Raw genomic sequence first — 19,559 nt, forward strand, 5'->3', positions numbered from 1 at the left:
CTGGCGTTATTAGCCTTGGTCCATTTTCAGTTCAGTCTTGTCTTCTAGATTTAAACTAAGCCTGAGAACCTATTTTTAAATCCTTAAATTCTCAAATAAGAAACACTCATCTTACAAATGATAGCTTCCTTTTAAATCACACCATCTTTGATCTTCAATGGAGAAACATTAGCCCCACGAAGCCCTCGCCTGCCGGAGAGAATATACACTGTTTAAAACTATCCACAGAGGCAAACCACTTTCTTTTGTTCTGGGCTCTTTTTAGATCAAAGGTGGACCAGGTGCAGGACATAGTCACGGGGAACCCTACAGTCATCAAGATGGTGGTCAGCTTCAACAGAGGGGCCCGTGGACAGAACACGCTGCGCCAGCTCCTGGCTCCGGTGGTGAGAGAGATCATCGACGACAAGTCCCTGGTCATCAACACGAACCCTGTGGAGGTGTACAAGGCTTGGGTGAACCAACTAGAAACACAGACTGGAGAAGCCAGGTAACAAAGCCAGGACAACGTTGCTTTTCAGTCATGGTTTATGATCATTTTTACCTGTGTAACTTACATATATATCCTTAAACTGTCAGGCTCTGTTAAAAGAACAAAATGTACTATGAATTCCACTTCACTCCAAGATGTTACTTCCCTCTAACACAGTGATGCTCAACCTTTTTCACCTCATGACACACATAAACTAATTACTAAAATTCTTCGTCACACCAAAAACATATTTTTTTGCTGATCTGACCAAAAAAAATAGGTTTATTTTGGTTCCCTCACACCAGATGGCTATTGCTGTGTTGGCTGTTGTCATTTTTTTATTTGACCATCTAAACGAAAAAGAGGTCAATGCCCCTGCCTAAACAGTCAGGCATTCATTGCATGTTTTAAATATTCTTGTAGCTGAAAATAGTGACTTGAACATACCGTGCAAGTCACATCCGTGGACCACTGCCCATCTTGATAGTGCATGACATTGTCAAATTTCAGTACCGGTCGATCTCCAAAGCCACAACTTCTATAATTCTCCCCCTTGGTTATTTTCTGTGTTTCTAAATTAAACCTAGAAATGGTACACACTGCCTCTTCACTGGAAATACATACATTTTTAGATTTCCAAAGTGAGTAACTTTAACACATAAGCATCAGTGAGCCAGGCGGGATGGCTCATTCTAGGCGGTGGCTTGTAGATCTGAGCAGTCCCAGCTTTTTACTTCCTGTCGAAGGATGCCTTGTGAAATTATTCAGATGTGCACAGAGACCTTCATGGATGTCACAACGCTAAAATAGCAAAAGCTGGGCAAAGTCAAAATATTTAGTTTTGGGGAATTTGTTAAGTAAATATTTGTGAAGCACATAATGGAGTAGTAAGTAACTGTAAAACCTTGGTATAGGAATGTATTTATTGGCATGAAAAAAGTGGTCACAATTTAGTCTCAGTTGCAGTGAGGTACTGTTACCCATTTTCTTTAAAAAGAAATATTTGTGCAAACACACACACTCACACATGGGATCTATATAGGGTGTGTGTATATGTGAACTGCATTATACCCATGAGGCCCACATCCACACATGCATAGAAGGAGAACCCAGAAAGCTATGGACTAAGATATGAAAAGTGGTTGTCTGTAAATCGATATTTTTCTCTTGTTGGCTTACATGCAATTTTTACTGTAAAGAACGTACTGCTTTTTATAATTTTTTAAAAGGGGCCAGGAGAGAAAGAGAGTTAGCTGGGTCTGCATTACCTGGGTCTGCCTGTCACTTTGCCAGGAGAGCTCAGAGGGAGAGCCTGGAGCCACCCCGCCACCCCCCCCCTCTCGCTCCACTGGTGGCAGAAGATTGCCTGGACATGTGAGGCCTCCCCTCACTTAGCAAACATTTTGCCACTGGAGTCAGCGGGCAAAGTCCAGATCACTGCACAAAGCCTGACCATAGAACCAACATGGCAAGGATAGACATGCCTGTACATAAGCCCCATAAAATTAAAAGTCCTTGTTGTGTTTCCAGCAATCTGCCTTACGATGTGACTGAAGAACAAGCTCTGACATACCCAGAAGTGAAAAGCAAACTGGATGCATCCAATGAGAGCCTGCGAAGTGTCACAGACAAAGTCCTGAACTCCATCATCTCCTCCCTTGACCTACTGCCGTAAGTGCTATATGTAGCAACGTCAGCATTCTTGGAGGAAAGTTCTTGAAAAATGCATAAAATAAACCCCAGTAGTGAAGATAGGGATTTTCTCTCATATTGTATTTATTGTACTATTTTAAACATTTGCCTATGCTTGCATTTTGAACTCATAACTATCCTCCAAAGAGGGAAACAATACAAACCAGTACCCAGTTACTAGCATCCACGGAAGTACTGTGATTCCATTACCATCTCGTTTTTTGTTGAAGTTTTAGGAAAATGCTCAGCTTTAGTTGACTAGAACGATTGATGTCTGCTTCTTTCTTACTTTACTTTTTTCCATTACTTTCTTTTGTCACCTGTTTCACATGCAGTTATGGACTGAGGTATATCGCCAAAGTACTGAAGAATTCGATCCATGAGAAGTTTCCCGATGCAACAGAAGATGAGCTATTAAAGGTAGATTTTCAAGGGTAATCTCATGGGTTATGGTCCAAAATTACCAAAACACCATTTTTATAAGATTTTCTTCATCTTCTATAGCTATATATAATAAGCTACAAATCTATTTCTAATGGCTATCAAGATTATTGATTATGCTGAGGTTAATTTAGAGACCTTACACATTATTGAGATTCTTTATATTAGATCATTTGGCAGGGGGCAATAGCATATTTTTCACCAAAAAATAAGTTTTAACTATATTAGTAATGTGTGACTGTATTAGTAATGTGTGCTTATGTTCACTGCCTTCAACTACTTTAGGAAAAACCCAAAGCCTTGAGTGTTCTCTCTTAAAACTGGTCTTCTACGTCACTGCAGATTGTCGGGAACCTCCTGTACTATCGGTACATGAACCCAGCGATCGTAGCTCCCGATGGCTTTGATATCATCGACATGACAGCTGGCGGTCAGATAAATCCTGACCAGAGGAGGAACTTGGGAACGGTGGCCAAGGTCCTGCAGCATGCAGCCTCCAACAAGCTGTTTGAAGGAGAAAACGAGCATCTCGCATCTACAAACAATTATTTATCAGACACATATCAGAAGTTCAGGTGAGAGGGGTCATTACTTTTGGAGAAACTTGTAAGTTCTTCCGATGTGTGTTCTTGTTCAGAGCTGGAGTTAGGGGACAGGAACCTCAGGTGGCTGCATGCACTTCTCCTATGAGTGGCACTGGGGGCAAAAGAGGACAGAGGGACAAGCGGGCTGGGTCACTCCTATCTCATGCTCCCCACCCCACCCCCAGAACCCCTGTTACATTTAATCATCCCCATATGCATGATTTCTGCTGTCGACGAAATGAAGCGTTCACTCTTGATGGTACACTGCGTACCAAGTATACTAAGTATTCTTACTATACTTAGAATTAAATATCAAGATAGCTGATTTTTGTGTTTTTGAAATTAAGGGTTTTGTTTGTTTTTTAGAACTTATGTGATCAGGAGAAACTTGCATTTCTATATCAAACAATAGGTAGGAAACTGAGTAGTTGGTTTTGAAAAGTTGGGAAGATCCAGCTTTTATATTTGTTGAGGAATATGTGTGTGGTATGTTCTGTTCCATTCTTAAAACTTTCCTAATCAATCATGTAAGACTTAAGTCTACTGACTTTCGATGCATTTCCAAAGCATGTCACTAATTATGCCACAGCGACGCGAAAGGAGCCAGCCTAGCAGGAAGCTGTACTCACCGCGGCGCTCTCTGAGGAAACACGTTCACCTTGGCCTTCGCTCTTTCCCTTGCCTGCCATTCAGTCAGCAGGTCGTAGAAATATAACATAAATGTGGCCTCTTTCACTCCTCACTTGGAAAATGATCATTTCTCATTCTTCAGTTGTATTCTGGATTAGTGATTTATCTACTGACAAAGAGAGTCTGTGATTATTAATCTCTATTTGGAATTTTTGGCCTCTTTTGAAAAAAATCCTACAAATCCCCTTACCACAGGAAGTTTTGACTTCTCAAGCTGCTAAATTTAGGTCTTCTCACTGACTAAGAAAGTGATGTCGATTTCCCTGCACGTCATTATCTGCTATTACAGCCTCCCTTTACCTCTCCTTTTCTCAGATTATTCCTATCAGCCATCGGTGTTCCCAAGCCTCCTTCATTTAAAAAGAACCAAAAGCCTCCCTTCACCTCCTCTTAAATTCATCCTTCCCCCCCCCTTCCACTAACATTTATCTTTTGTGCACCTTAGCAACCATGAAAAATCATAGCCAAAAAAGTACAGAAGACCAGTTGTCACATGGGAACATGTTCCTACCCCAGTCCAGCATGGCTGCCAGCCTTGGGGTGGGAAGGTAGAGGTCATTTCTTGTGTATAAGCCTTGGGTACCCGGAGGAGATATACCAGGGATGGTTTGGAGCATGTGAAACATTTACAGCTTTATAGAATAGAATATCTACTCCACCTGGGCCAAGGATCCCTCCTAAACCATGGTCTCAGCACAGCTGGCTTTCCCAGATTCTCTGTCTAAACTTGCTGCAGCTCACAGTAGCAGACATTGCAGAGTTGGCGTCTGGAGGAGTGGGGCATTGAGCACATCTGTGTGTCCGTGCTTAACCGTATCTCCAGCAGCCACAACCGTGGTTTGGATCAACTAAGAGTAGAACAGGCTTAACTCAAATTTTTGTCAAATTGGTAACAGAAGCTCTGAAGGGTTGTTACACTGTTGAAGGCCCAGGACCTGTGCCATTTAAAGTAGCAAATTTGATTAATCTATTTTTTTTTTTGCAGGATTGGGTGGAGGGGATTGTTTTCTCTAGAAAGTCTTGATCTTAGATCGAGGAATATCAGTCTTGACATTTTTGTTTAAATTTCAGGAGCCATTTAAAAATAATATATTCTTGCCCTGGCTGGTATAGATCAGTGGATTGAGGGCTGGCCTTCAAATCAAAGAATCGCTGGTTCAATTCCCAGTCAGAGCACATGCCTGGGTTGCGGGCCAGGTTCCCAGTAGGGGGCGCATGAGAAGCAACCACACATTGATGTTTCTCTTCCTCTCTTCTCCTCTAAAAATAAATAAATAAAATATATTTTTAAAAATAGTATATACTTTAAATGACCTGCCCATACTTTTACTATGTTGAGTCACTAACAGGGCTCTTACTGCTGTCTCCATTCCTTTGTGAGGAGCTGGGTTTAATATCCAGAAACATGGACTCAGTGTCCATAGTCAGGAGCCAGCCTGGAAGATGCTGTGACAACCTTCCCCAGGGTTTCGGGTAGAGAACAAAGAACTAACCATTATTCAAGATGTCCTCACTAGTTATGAAGCTGTATAACTCACAGAATTTGACTATCTTAAGACTTTTTTTTCTTTATTAGGAAGTATTTCAAAGAAGCGTGTGATGTTCCTGAGCCAGAAGAAAAGTTTAATATGGATAAATACACAGATGTGGTGACAGTCAGCAAACCAGTGATTTATATTTCAATTGAAGAAATCATCAGCACACACTCAGTAAGTGCGGATAGAAAAGGTTCTCAGCAATGGACCCATGGTCCAGGCAGATGTATGTTTCTTAAAAATGCTTAGTCTCTCTGCAGGGCTTACTTTTAAGCATGTGCCAGTGCTCACATACTTAATTCTAAAAAACCCTTGATTAATTATTCCCTGACTCATGCATTGGTAAACCTCCTTCTCCCAAACAAGAAAAGTTTACTTTTTGCATGATCTATTTGTAAAATCAGACTGTGAATGTGCAGCTGAAGCCCCGAGAGGGGGCAGGCCCTGGTATTTCCATACCCACCAAGGCCACTCTGCCTGATCGCCCATACACTGTCTCTCTCCCTTTCAGGAATTTCTTCAGCTTTGCCAGGAACCTCCTGGGAAAATGAGAATGTTTTCTCTATTCTAATGTTTGGACATAAAGAGGAAACAAACAGATGGTTCAGAGTTAGGGAGGAGAAGACACCCCCACTCAACAAGAGCCGCCTACGGAGAATCACTTCTATAGTTCTGAAAACCCTCATTTCTTAGAAATGGGAGTTTCTGTCTGTGTTGTACTGTAATGTCCTCCATCTGGTTCTTGTGCAGATGAAACCATCATCTGCCCTTAGTGTGTTTTAAGCGCCTGCTGGGGGCAGGGCAGTTTGCTTGGCCTTGAGAAGCCTTAGATGGCTTTTCAGTCATTTAAAGCAAAAAGAGAGGCTAAACATTGAGAGGGTTTGGTGGGGGGTTGGGGTTTTGTTTTGTTTTGTTTTAAGACCTGTTGGGTCTTATTTCCTGAAAAATCTAGGTTCCTAAAAGCTAACTTTTTTAAGAATAGTTTTGGACCTTCCTTACCACCCAAGCCCAGTCCTCGAAATGTATTTGAAATGTACCCGACTTTCCAAGTCAGAGCCCGCATTCTAACAAGGTCCCAGGCAGTTCAGATACACGCTAGAGGTCAAGAAGCCCTGGTTAAGGACACACCTGACTTCAGATGGTACCCATAACTAGGAGGAAAACTAACAAATACACACTTTTTGGAGGTTCTAGCCCGGCTTCCACAAAATGAGATATAACAATTCGCAACATGGGCAGCTCAAAATTTCAGTCTTTGTTTTTAAGCTCTTCTAAGAAGCTAAAACTTGACTACAGGTTTGGAAGAAAGATCAGATCTACTTTTGAGATACAATCTTGGATTGGATATACTTCTTCCCTCTTTCAGAATTAGAACAGGGAAACAGCCCCCTCCACATTTCAACAAGCTCTCGGTAAGCATTGTGAGTGACCTTAAACAAAGGCAGGTGTGAATGCCCCGCTGAAGGAGTGAGTGGGTTGACTAAATGAAGAGGCTCTACTTCATTTTTCTATGTACAAACACCCAAAATCACAAAGAAAGCAGGTCCGAGTCCAGCAATACAGCATTTGCAAAAGTAACTTTCTAATGAGCATGTAGACTTATTCCTGTTTGAGCAACGCCCCATTTGTCTGTTTCTACGGGAGAGCGCCATCTCGGAGAAAGTGTCCATGTGGTGTCTGCACACTTGCCGATGGCAGCACCCTCACCCAGAAAAAGTGTTGAGAGTTCTCTTTTCGAAGCAGAGCTGCTTTCCCAAGGACGGTGGGGAGGAAGTGTTATTGTATTAATTTAGACTGTTACTCTTTAAGGTGAAATAGCCCGTTTCTTTTGTGACCAAAAATTGAAAACAGAATCCAGTCCTGGGGAACAGAGCTTGTGGCAAGGGTTGGAATTCCTTCCTGTGTTAGGTTGGAAGCAGATGTAATGCCTCGGGAGTAATGTCATTTCAGAGACAGATCATCCTGTTTACTGTCTGGCGTGAGTAAGGAGAGGTCCACGGTGCACACACAGGCATGCAGCAGCGTGACGCACCAAGCCTGTGGCCACATGCTTGTCCCTTATTCTCTAAGGAATATGTAGAACCTCAAAATAAATTCTTTAAGGAGATATTTTCAGGCAATATTTATGTTCTGTTATTGTCAGAATAGAGGGCAGAAGCTGGCCATCCCTTTCCAGAGACAGCAGCCAAATCACCTGTCCTGCCTCGTCAGAGAACAAGAACATAAATGTATCCATCTTCCTCATTGTGTTCTTGTCTCTAACTTACATTCCCCCCAAAACATCCAATATACAACCCTTCCAGATTTCATTATGTCTTTATATTACCTCTATTACTTATGTATCTTTCTTTAAATTAACTCACCTTTTTATTTTTTAAAAAAGTACATATCTTTGCTTTAAACAAAGTACCTCTAAGTGTAGTGGAAAAACTGTCATGCCTTGCAATATACAGAAACTTTAAAAATAAATCAGTACAGTGAAAACTGAAGGGTTCGATACAGTTGCTTCATTGAAGCAATACATCTTGAAACCTCCTCTCCCTTTCTTAAAAACCCAATTAGCAAGTGTCAGGAAATGTTAAGAAAAGCTCAGCATCAAACAGATATTCTCTCCTCACCAATCTTAAAGATTAAAAGACATTGGGAAAGGATGTAATCAAGGCAGTGTGGTACTAGCATAAGGACAGACATACCAATCAGTGGAATAAAACTGAGAGTTGAAAAATAAACCTTCAAATTTATGGTCAATTATTTTTTCGACAAGGGGCCAAAACAGTTCAGTGGGAAAATGATAGTCTTTTCAACAAATGGTGCTGGGGCAACTGGAAATCCACATGCCAAGAATGAGGTTGGACCCCTTTCCCCAACCCTACTCCACATGAACTCAAAATAAATCAGAGACCTAGAAGTAAGAACTGAAAGCATAAAACTCTTAGAAGAAAATGTAGTAGATCTTTGTGACCTTGGATCAGGCAATGATTTCTTAGTTATGACACCAAATGCATAAGCAGTAAAAGAAAAAAACATAGGTAAACTGGACTTCATCAAATTAAACACTTTTATGCTATAAACAGTGCCATCAAGAAATTGAAAATACAGCCAAGGGAATGAGAGAAAATAGTTGCAAATAATATATCTGATAAAGGACTTGCACCCAGAATATCCAGAATACACAAAGAAAACCTACAACTCAATGAAAACCTACCACTCAACCTCCAGCCCAATTAAAAACTGAGCTAAGACAGCGATTTTAAACCACAAGAATTTTTAAAACATGCAATACCTGACTATTCAGTCAGGGGCACTTACCGCTTTTTCCTTGTCAAAGGGAAACTTAGATTGTCAAATTAAAAAATGGCAACAGCCAACACAACAATAGCCATCCAGTATGAATGAATCAAAATTAGACCTATTTTTTGTCAGAATGGCAAAAAATATATTTTTTGGTGTGCCACAAAATTTTAGTAATTAGTTTATCTGTGCCATGAGATGAAAAAGATTGAAAATTGCTGAGCTAAGAACTTGAATAGACATTTCTCCAAAGAAAATATACAAATGGCTGAGAAGTACACAAAAGATGCTCAACGTCACCAATGACTAGGGAAATTCAAAAGAAAACCACAATGATGTTGCCTTATTGTGTTAACAGAGACAGCCAATAAATCTACCATTTGATTTGGGGAGAAAAAGCCCACAGTGAGATATCACCTCATGCCTGTTATGGTGCCTACTATAAAAAAAATAGAAAATTCGTGTTGGCAAAAATGTGGAGAAACTGGAAACCTTTTACACTATTGGTGGGAATGTAGTAAAATGGGGCAGCTGCTATGGGAAATAGTATGGTAGTGCCTGAAAAACATAAAATAGAATCACCATATGATCCAGCAATTCCATCTCTGGGTATTTACTCAAAAGAATTGAAAGCAGAGTTGAAGAGATGTTTGCACACACATGTTCACAGTAGCCTTATATAGTAGCCAAAAGGTAAGAAGAAGCAACCCAAGTGTCCATCGATGGATGAATGGGTATACAAAATATGATGTATACATACAATGGAATATTATTCAGCCTTCAATGGGAAAAAAATTATTATACATGCTACAATATGGAAGAGCCATGAGCATATTATGGAAAGTAAAATAAGCCCATCACAGAGAGACAGATATTATATGATTCCAATTATATGAGGTACCTAGACTAGTCAAATTCACTGAGAGAAAAATAGAATGGTAGAACAGGGAGCTGTTTAATGTATAGAGTTTCAGTTTTACAGATGAAAGCATTACGGAGATCAGTTACACAACAATATGAATATACTTAACATTACTGCACCATACACTTAAAAATAATTAAGATGGTAGATTTTATGTGTATTTTACTATAATGAAAAATAAAATTCTTTAATGGGCAAATGATCTGAATACAGATTTCTCTAAGGAAGATAGGCATACCTTGTTTCATTACACTTCACAGATGTTGCATTTTTTACAAATTGAAGGCAAGACTCTCTGCCAGAGAAAAGATTACGGCTCACTTTATTGTAGTACTGCCTTTATTGCTGTGGTCTGGAACCAAACAAAGATATCTCTGAGGAGTGCCTGTAGTCATGGCCAATAAGCACATGAAAAGATGCTCAACATCATTAGTCATTGGAGAACATGAATCAAAACCACAGTGAGATAATCATCTTCACACCCACTGGGATGGCTAGAATAAAAAGTCAGGTAATAACAAATGTTAGCAAGGAGGTGGAACAGTTGAAACTCTCATATACTGCTGGTGGAAATGTAAAATGGTACAGCTGCTTTGGAAATTAGTTAGACAATTCCCAAACATTAAACATGGAGTTACCATGTAATGCAGCAATTCCACTCATAGGTATTGATTCAAGAAAAATGAAAACATATGTTCACACAAAAAATTGTACATGAGTGTTCATAACATTATTATTCATAATAGCCAAAAAGTAGAAACAAGTGACAGTCAACAGATAAAGGAATAAAGTGTGATATCACCATACAATGGAATACTATTTGGCAAAAAAGAGGAATGAAGTACTGATTTATGTTACAACATGGATGAACCTTGAAATCATCATGCTCAGTGAAAGAAGCCAGTACAAAAGGCTACAAATTGTATGATGTCATTCATACGCAGCATCCAGGACAGCTAACTCTAGAGACAGCATTAGATTTGTGGTTTCTAGGGTCTACACGGAAGAAGTAATGAGGAGTAACTGCTAATGGGTACAGTTCCTTTTAGAGTGGTGAAAATATTCTGAAATTAGAGAGTGGTTGTGGTTGCACAATTCTTTGAATATACTAAAAATAACCACATCATACACTTTAAATGAGTGGATTTAGTGGTATGTTAATTACCATATTTTGCCATGTATAATGTGCACTTTTTTGCCCAAATTTTTGAGGGAAAAATAAGAATGCGCATTGTATATGGGTAGTACTAATTCTGTATCTATATAAATGTTTTTAATTCTTTTATTTATGCTTATGCATTAAAAGTATAACTCTAGAAAGCAATAACAATATCCATATGCAGAATAATACCCTGGAATACAATAATCAGTTCTGTTTGTACCAAATTTTTTTTTTTTTTTAGAGAGGGAAGGGAGGGAGGGAGGGGGAGAGAGAGAGAGAGAGAGAGAGAGACATCAATGTGTGGTTGCTGGGGGTTGTGGCCTGCAACCTAGGAATGTACCCTGGCTGGGAATCGAACCTGGGACACTTTGGTTCCCAGCCCACACTCAATCCACTGAGCTACGCCAGCCAGGACTGTACCAAATTTCTTGTACCTTGTATCTGTTCTTGTGTTTTGTAATTATTTGTTACATAAAATTTCTTGTACTGCAGTATGTTTAAAAATAAATGCTAGCCCTGGCTGGCATAGCTCAGTGGATTGAGCGCGGGCTGCGAACCAAAGTGTTGCAGGTTCAATTCCCAGTCAGGGCACATGCCTGGGTTGCAGGCCATAACCCCCAGCAACCGCACATTGATGTTTCTCTCTCTCTCTTTCTCCTCCCTTCCCTCTCTAAAAATAAATAAATAAATAAATCTTTAAAAAAAATGCTAAAATTCCTTTACAAAAAACAAGTGTCTAAATATTAATTAATTAATTAATTAATTAATTAAAAGATTAAAATGAAAGATTTTTTCCCTGAAAGTTTGTACCAAAAACATGGGTACTCATTATGCACAGCAAAATATGGTATATCTAAATACAGCTTTTGAAAAAACAGATTGAAAATGGAAAAGATTAATTTTATCATTATTACTTGAGTTTTGTAAGATAGTGATGCAAAACAACTAAAATTATATGTGTTATCACTAGGGTTATAAGTCCCATACTTTGGAAACATGGTTTTAATTTAACTCTAAATGCAAATGAATACAGACGTGTTCTTCACAGTTTTCCCTCCAAAGCTGCTGCTGCACCAAAGTTAAGAATGCTTCCTCTAAGATCTGGCCAACACCCCAGCAATGTTACTCACTTTTGATCTTTTCAGGGGGACCATAAAAGGGAAAACCACCTCTAGGTCTCAGGCTAAGGAACCACATGGGCATTTCTGCCATCCCTACCCTTGAAAGTCCAGTGCCATTTAGACTCAAGTAGCTAGTAGTGATGATTTTTTAAAATAGCTGTAGTATTTGATTACTGCATAGTTTTTCTCTGAAGAGATATGGAAATGCCCTTCCAGTTGGCTACAAGAGTTAACCCACCTGACTCACTTTAGAGTCTTTCCCGCAGCTTTGAGGTTTTCTGGGAAGGCGGAGCGAAGCACTGGCATTGGGAGGGAGCAGCCTGCCACTGGGCGGATCTTGCACAATCTTGCTAAAAGTGGGTTTATGAGCACCTTTCATGAAGCTACCATTTCTTGACAAAAAGTAGGTATTTTCCTCCAATATAAAAAACGTGTCTCTCTGTGAGCTCTAATTTTAATAAATGTCAGGCTTGTATTTAAGATTCAAACAATATCAGAATGTATTTATCATCAACAATGGGAAATGGAACTATGTAAATATGGTATCGGTTGAGAATGACTTCTGTCTTTGTGTGTGTGTGTGTGTGTGTGTGTGTGTGCTGTCTACATACAGCTCCTGCTGGAACACCAGGATGCAATCGCGCCTGACAAAAATGACTTACTGAACGAACTGTTGGAATCACTGGGGGAAGTACCTACTGTGGAGTCTTTTCTTGGTAAGAGCTTATCCTTCTCCTTACACTCTGGCTTGTATTCAGTAGTTTGCTTGGTTAGTTAGTCGGTTGGTTTTCCTATCCTAGATCAAAAGTTTTTTGGAATGTAATACCTAAGCTTACATAAAGCATAATAAGTATACTACATTAAAGGTTCTATAATTCATAGTGTCCTAGATTATAAAACATTTTGATACTCTTGAGGGTGAGCTCTAGATACCTCCAAAAAAGGATTTGTCAACCTATACCATAAAGAAAGAGTCAAGTTAATTAGAAATTCCTTGCCATGTTCTCTAAGGAGTTTATTAACAGTTCTCTCTCTTAGTAATCTTTTCATATGTTGAATATCTATGTCTCATGTTATTTTAACTTAAAATCAAAGATTTTTAAAAGCCACATTAAGGGTATTGGAATGTGGCTTTCTATGAAGGCCGTGGTCTCCTTCCCAACCACGGAGCCTGTCTCCCCCTTAGAGCCTTCATCTTACATGGTTCACACACCATCACAACAGGTGAATCGGGGAATGACAATTTTTTTTTCCTACAGGGGAAGGAGCTGTCGACCCCAATGACCCTAACAAGGCAAACACACTAAATCAGCTTGCAAAGACTGAGATTTCCCTTTCCTTGACAAGCAAGTACGACCTGGGGGATGGTGAAGGTTTGGATGGCCAAAGCCTCATGATAAAGTAAGTTTGGGGCTTAAAGGGTACAAGCCCCCAGTTATGCATCTTTGACCATGAAAATGGCTAATAATTCATTTTTAATGTCTACACATTGAAATACATTATGTTTACCCATCAAACAACTAACCAAAAGACAATAGAGTCTTTATAATTTAAGGGGAAACTAAATATTATAATAGTGATTGTGGTAATGTGATTCCTTTAAGAAATGATTAAGTTGGTCTGAAAATGTCTTTAGATAACCCAAGGGAAATATCTGTTTCAGGATGGTCAAAAGATTAGTGAGGAAATACTTTGAACTAAATTTAATTGGTAGTATAAAATGGTAATGTAAAAGCACACATAATAAGACGTAGGACTATTGTCTGATTTAGTGGCTTTCTTTCCTATTAAACTAAGGCTGGGCATGCTTGTCAGCTTTGACCTTATGCCTGCCTTACTTCCCACCCCTAAAGAGTTCAAACAGAACATTGACGTTTTTAATCAATACAGTATTCCTTCCATCAAGGACTCATGGATATTCCATACCATTTCTTCACACACAGAGTAAGAAAGAATGAGATCCATGACAATAACATAAATTCAAACATTGCAAAGCAAAAACACTTGCTCACCAACAGTACAATTTTTAACAACTTACATAAGCGAAAGGATGTGTATTTGCACATTAGAACAGTTGTGTATTGGGATGAGATGGAGGATGGAAGTAGGAAATAGAGACAAAAGGAACAAATATGTCTTTAAATAATACTTCACACATTACTTGCAAGCTTACACATCCTGAATTTTAAGGTTCCTTTCATTTGTGACAAGAGCTTCTGTTCTGTCATTGACAGGCTTTAGACCGTACTCATTTCCAGTTGATTTTTTTCCAGATATTTAGAACATAGCAAACAAACAAGAAAAGTACACACACACACACACACACACACACACACAAAACAGTGTACTATGTTGTAATACGTGCTGTTTCCATTAGGCTTGCTTATTTTGTCCTTAGATCATCTAAGGCTCTATGTGTACACACAGCAAATACTGGAGTACCCACTGTGTCCACGGCACAGGGCTTGACCCTAGGGATACAGCAGAGAGCAAGCCAGGACGAGTTCCTGCCTTCCAGGGGTCTGAGGTCTGGTGGTGAAGAGCACAGCTCAACCATAGGACAGAGAACAAGGGGCAGGATTTGTACACAACCTTGGCCTCATAGAGTTGAGGGGAGTTCCTTTAGACCACCAATTGGCAAGTCCAAGGGACTGCAGAGGGAGAACACAGGGCAGAACAACAGGGAAGTGGGGGAAATTGGGCAGTCTCCTCCCTGAGTTGTTCCTCCGCACAAATGCCAATTATAAAGCTAACGGAAAGTGCAGATTGTGTGTGTGATTCTGTCATGCAAATTAAATTAGGTCAGATGTCCTATGATCTCATAAGCTTTGTGCTTACAAGTAATGGGAAGGCATTTTTTTCATAATTGGTTTTGTCTGTTATTTGAACATCATTTTCTAAATGCAGTCAACTCAAAGGTCTGCATTAATGAATGGAGATCACCATTTGGGTAGAGTAAAATATTAAATAATTTAAATATCACATGCATTTGTGCTTATTCCTGAATGTGAGTTTCCATGGTTCTGTGAATTTTTAGAATTCACCTTTTAAAAGCAAAACCAGAAAAGTCAGGCACACGTGGCAGTGACGTGTCTTAGCCAAGGAAATCTGGGCATTGTCCTGCTTGCCCCAGCCCTAGGGCTGTTCCATCCCAGCCCCCCACTGTGTGTTGGAGACAAATAGTCCACCCCTTTCATCTTCATACTAAGTAGAGCCAGCCAGTGGTTTCACTTTAAGATTCTTTTGGCTACTTAGGGTTCCTTGCAATTCCATGTGAATTACAGCATCAACTTTTCTGTTTATACAAAAAAAGGCTATTGGGCCAGTGTCTTAATAGCCCTGATAATTCACTGCTTTCACAGACCTCTGGGGTCTAGGGCACCTTCCTTTGGGCACACTTTGAGAGCCCTTCACTAAGTAGCTGAGTGACCAATGTGAACAACAACTTGAAATGAAGACAGACCCAGTAGCTGTCCATGAAAGTGGACTTTGGGTATTGCCCACGGAGTCAGTCGAGTTAGTTCCAGATGTGAGGCAAGCCTTATTTCCAAACACATTATACTTTAGAATACACTTAAAAAGCTTGCTACTGATAGATAATAATAAAATGTGTCAATGACAGAGAGCTCGGAGACCATCTAGTCTGAGTCTTTACCTTAGGGGTGGGGAGATTAAAGTCTAAAGTTAGAAGAAGCAAGTAGCTAGCTACTGACAGGCTTTACATCCTTATCATGTATCATTGATGTTCCATTAATATACACTTTGAAATGCTGATTTATGGGGATGACTTTGTTCCAAGCTAATAAACCAGATTCCTAACTCAAACATACAATGTAGTTTTTAAGACTCTTCATTAGGGAACCAAATTTAACTAAAACCTAACAATGCCTTTCAGAAATTACTATGAAATAGATAGTCGTGGGATGCGGAGTAGTTGGAACATGAATACACCTGGCTTTCCTCTATCAAAAAACCATTTTGCTTCCTTCTTAAGCAGGTTATGTTTTTAATTTACAGAAAGGCCCCCTTACGGTTTATTACAAAATCACTAGTTTCCCGGTAAGGAGTAACTCACCTTGGGGGTCTCTGTTCTCTGTTGTAGCAGAATTTGAGGCATTGTTAATCATTATGCCTATAAATCCAATTCCTTGCTAGTTTCATAATTCTTACTAATTAGATGAGGATGAAAGTGATCATGATAGCAAATACCTATGTAGTGCTTATTATGTGCCTGAGGCTGTCCTATTAGATAATAGCATATATAATATAATAACATATAGTGACATTTATGTCATTTAATACTCTCAACAACTCCATGAGGTGGAGGTTATTACCTGTATTTTACCTATGAGGAAACTAAGCCCAGAACAGATAAAAACCCTTTTCTAGGTAGTGGGGCTAATAAGTGGAGCATAGACTCAAACTCAAAAGATCTCGAATCTTCTAGGGTCTTGATCACAAGGTTTTACAATCACAAGGGCAAGGTCATTGGTCTTCATACTCTTAGGAATCTGAGAATAAATAATCAGAATGATAGCAGAGCAGTTATCTCATACCTGATGCCGGAGCATCTTTCCGGGCCAAAGAAAAGGAATGACTGATGGGTGTGAGGGACATAAAGGCACATAACTGGAATAGGAAGAAACATTTTATTTCTGTTGCCCTTCTGTATGTCCATAGAATAGGCAGCCTCAGTTTGAGTGATTGCCATTTTGTCAGTACTACCAACCATGGTGATATTAAAAGAATAAGGGGGAAAAGCCTAGTTGGGGAATCCTAGGAAAAGCTGGGATCACATCTTCAATCTGTCACTTACTAGCCATAGGACGCAGAGCAAGTCACCTATCAGCTTCCTCATCCATCAGACAGACTTGGGGTTGGGGGAGGGGGAGAAGGGCTACAATGAGCAAATGAAGTCATGCATTAACACCTCATAAATTAGAAAGAGCCATACAATTGTAAATCTCATTATTACTTATGATTCAACTTAAAATATGTGATCCTTATGGCCTTTATTCAGCTTCCTTTTCTACAAAAGTATGTACATTTAAGTAGAAGGCATTTTTATGGTTTTTAATCATACTTAGCTGCCTGGGTGCTTAAGCTGCCATCTCTTCAGAATTTTTTCCATCACGTGATTCAGTTTAGGCATCCATCATCCCAACTGAAAGATTTCCTTGCTTTTGGTCCAAACTGGTATGAAAACTAAATTGCTACAGTGATATTTGATGTAGGGTGATTAAAATGTGTAATCATGTTATTAGAATTTTAAACTCCTGGAAAGTATTCCTTCACTCCCACAAACACAAATTTCTTTTCACCCTGGAAACACCCTGGGGCACACTGGAAGGCTGACCGCAGGGGGTTCCAGAATGCTGCTGGCGGGAGCCTGATGACCGACTAGGGCGGCAGAGGGCCAAACCAAAGGGCCCAGGCATCTCAATTACCGACAGTGGGACTTAGCTTGGCTGTGATGAATAAACTTCCTGGTGTATTTCTCCTTCTTCCCCACCCCCATCCCCAATTCTTCGTCAGAGTTAGATAACCTCCCTACTCAGATAGGGTGGCAGAGTCCTTGGTTTCATCAGCCTGTCTTACACATTGTTTGAAGTCCTGGGGCCAGCACTCTAACCAGTTGATTTGTGCTGGTCAGGCCCTATCTAGAATATTGTGTTTGCCTTGGGGTATGGAGGGGGACATGTCTTCAGGTCTGAAATGTGAGCTCTGTGGGCTCTCTTTAAACTCAGTTATGAGGAACTGAAGGAACTGGGGGAGGGGGTTCACTTGGAAAAAAAGGAAAGGTGGTGGAAGAGAGGGTGGAGACAGAGCTCCGGCACTCTCTGCAGGTTCTGGAGGGCGGAGGGTGTGGAAAGCGGGTGTTCAGCTTGTTTCCTGAAACTCCAGAGAATGGAGTGACCCTGGTTACCATTGAACCTCTTAGGTCCTCGTCACCTCATCGTATCAGGGATTAGAATGTTTCCCAAAGGTGTCCCCTTAGTGCTGATGTCCTATGTCTGACTAACTGGGTCCTGTGAGTGGGCATCACTGGGTGGCCAGCCTCACAGAGCGAGCTTCCATTTAAGAATCGAACGTTCCAATGCTGCACTCACCGAAAGAAATTTAATGTGAGCCATGGAAGTAATTTTAAATTTCCTAGAAGCTACATTTTAGAAAGAATCTGGTGAAAGAAGTTCTGTTTTTACTTGACGCAGTATATCCAAAATGTTATTTCAGTATGTAATCAGTGTACATCACATGAATAAGACTGGTACGTTCTTTCTTCATCCTGAGTCTTCAAAATCCAGTGGGTGTTTCACACAGCACACCCCAGTTTGGACCGGCCGCAGCTCAAGGGTGCGGTTGCCCACTGCGGCCAGTGACTGCCATTTGGGGCAGCACAGCCTTAGTGATCACGCGAGTGCTCACCACACGTCAGACCCTAGTGGAAGGTTTTACCCACATCTTTGCACCAGTTCTCAGACAGATCCTCATTGTATAATTTCAAGTACAGGAGTTATGTAACTTGCATAGGTGCACACAACTAGTCAGCAGCAGGAGCCCCAGTCTGACCTCAGATCTGTCTGATCCCAGTGTTCTTAACTGCCAGACCTACTGCAGCGGGAAGAAGTGGTTCCCCGTCGTGAAACGGGATGGTTACTTCTGTGGGAGATGTCTGGGGTGGAGCTTTGGCCATGGATTCCACAGACCTGACCTAGAGCAGAATTCAGTGCAAGAGGCTGTATAGGTAGGGTATCTTCCAGCAGCTCCTGGACAAATAAACATCCGCTGTGGCTGGCAGGGCAAGCTTGAGTGACCCCAGTCATTTTGGTCATCAGATAGCTTCTCTGAAGAGATGAGCTGGGAGTTTCCTGGAACCATATGTCATTAGCAGTTCCTAGAATATTATTTTAAATAAGAAACAGTCACTGCTTTCAGGCTTTTAACATCATCCAAAGCTTTTATTTTTAACTCGATGTTCCTGTTGAATACATTTATGATGATGATTGGGGAAGGGGTCGTGTGGGAGGAAACGATACTTGGCCCGCTAAGCCACAGCAGCCTCGGGATCAGTGCCGCCTCCCACACGGCTATAATTAGCGGGGTGCCCACCTTCGACTCCTGGCAGAGAGTTTATCTGCGCATTCCCAGACAGCCCATAAATCCCCAGCAGTGAAGGGTCATGGGCCAGACGAAATGGTTGTGATCGTTCTTCTCAACAGACTGGCAATGAGTAGGAAGTGAGAAAAATGATGTTACGGATGGTTTATTGGATTGTATCCTATTTTCAAAAGTAACCTTTTTGGAATTAACTTTGGGACTTTTCCTCTGCTCTTTGCAAGCAGTTGCCTCGATACTTCAAAATGCTTTGTTTTCCCATTTCCATGCTGAATGAACATTTCCTGCTATAGCTGAGGAAGGAATTCGTCATCCAGTGAGACCATACAATGCCTTTGAAAGAACTGAGGTTAAATTCAACAACAGGCCCGCAATACAAGTGAAACTTGAGACAGTGAATAGACCTGTTTGTAACTTCAGGCAACTTCTGTTTGCTTCCTTTATTTGGAAGGAAAATTATATCCAGTAATATTGTTCCCACTTATGTAAAAGGAAGAAAACTTGACCAATTGACTATTATGTAAAAATCTTTT

General features: G+C 40.4%; 1 protein-coding gene across 1 annotated transcript in view; it reads left to right on the forward strand.

The window, feature by feature from the left end:
* Positions 1–19,559, forward strand: part of IQGAP2 (IQ motif containing GTPase activating protein 2) — a 267,241-nt gene that overhangs the window by 234,900 nt on the left and 12,782 nt on the right. Inside the window, exons 24-30 of the mRNA XM_036020440.1 lie at positions 266–490; positions 2,003–2,143; positions 2,500–2,584; positions 2,948–3,180; positions 5,456–5,588; positions 12,524–12,626; positions 13,170–13,311. Coding sequence (XP_035876333.1) covers positions 266–490; positions 2,003–2,143; positions 2,500–2,584; positions 2,948–3,180; positions 5,456–5,588; positions 12,524–12,626; positions 13,170–13,311 — 1,062 coding nt within the window. The remainder of the gene's footprint in view (positions 1–265; positions 491–2,002; positions 2,144–2,499; positions 2,585–2,947; positions 3,181–5,455; positions 5,589–12,523; positions 12,627–13,169; positions 13,312–19,559) is intronic.

The sequence above is a fragment of the Phyllostomus discolor genome, chromosome 3 (genome assembly GCF_004126475.2).
Source record: "Phyllostomus discolor isolate MPI-MPIP mPhyDis1 chromosome 3, mPhyDis1.pri.v3, whole genome shotgun sequence".
In the NCBI taxonomy this organism is placed as follows: Eukaryota; Metazoa; Chordata; class Mammalia; order Chiroptera; family Phyllostomidae; genus Phyllostomus; species Phyllostomus discolor.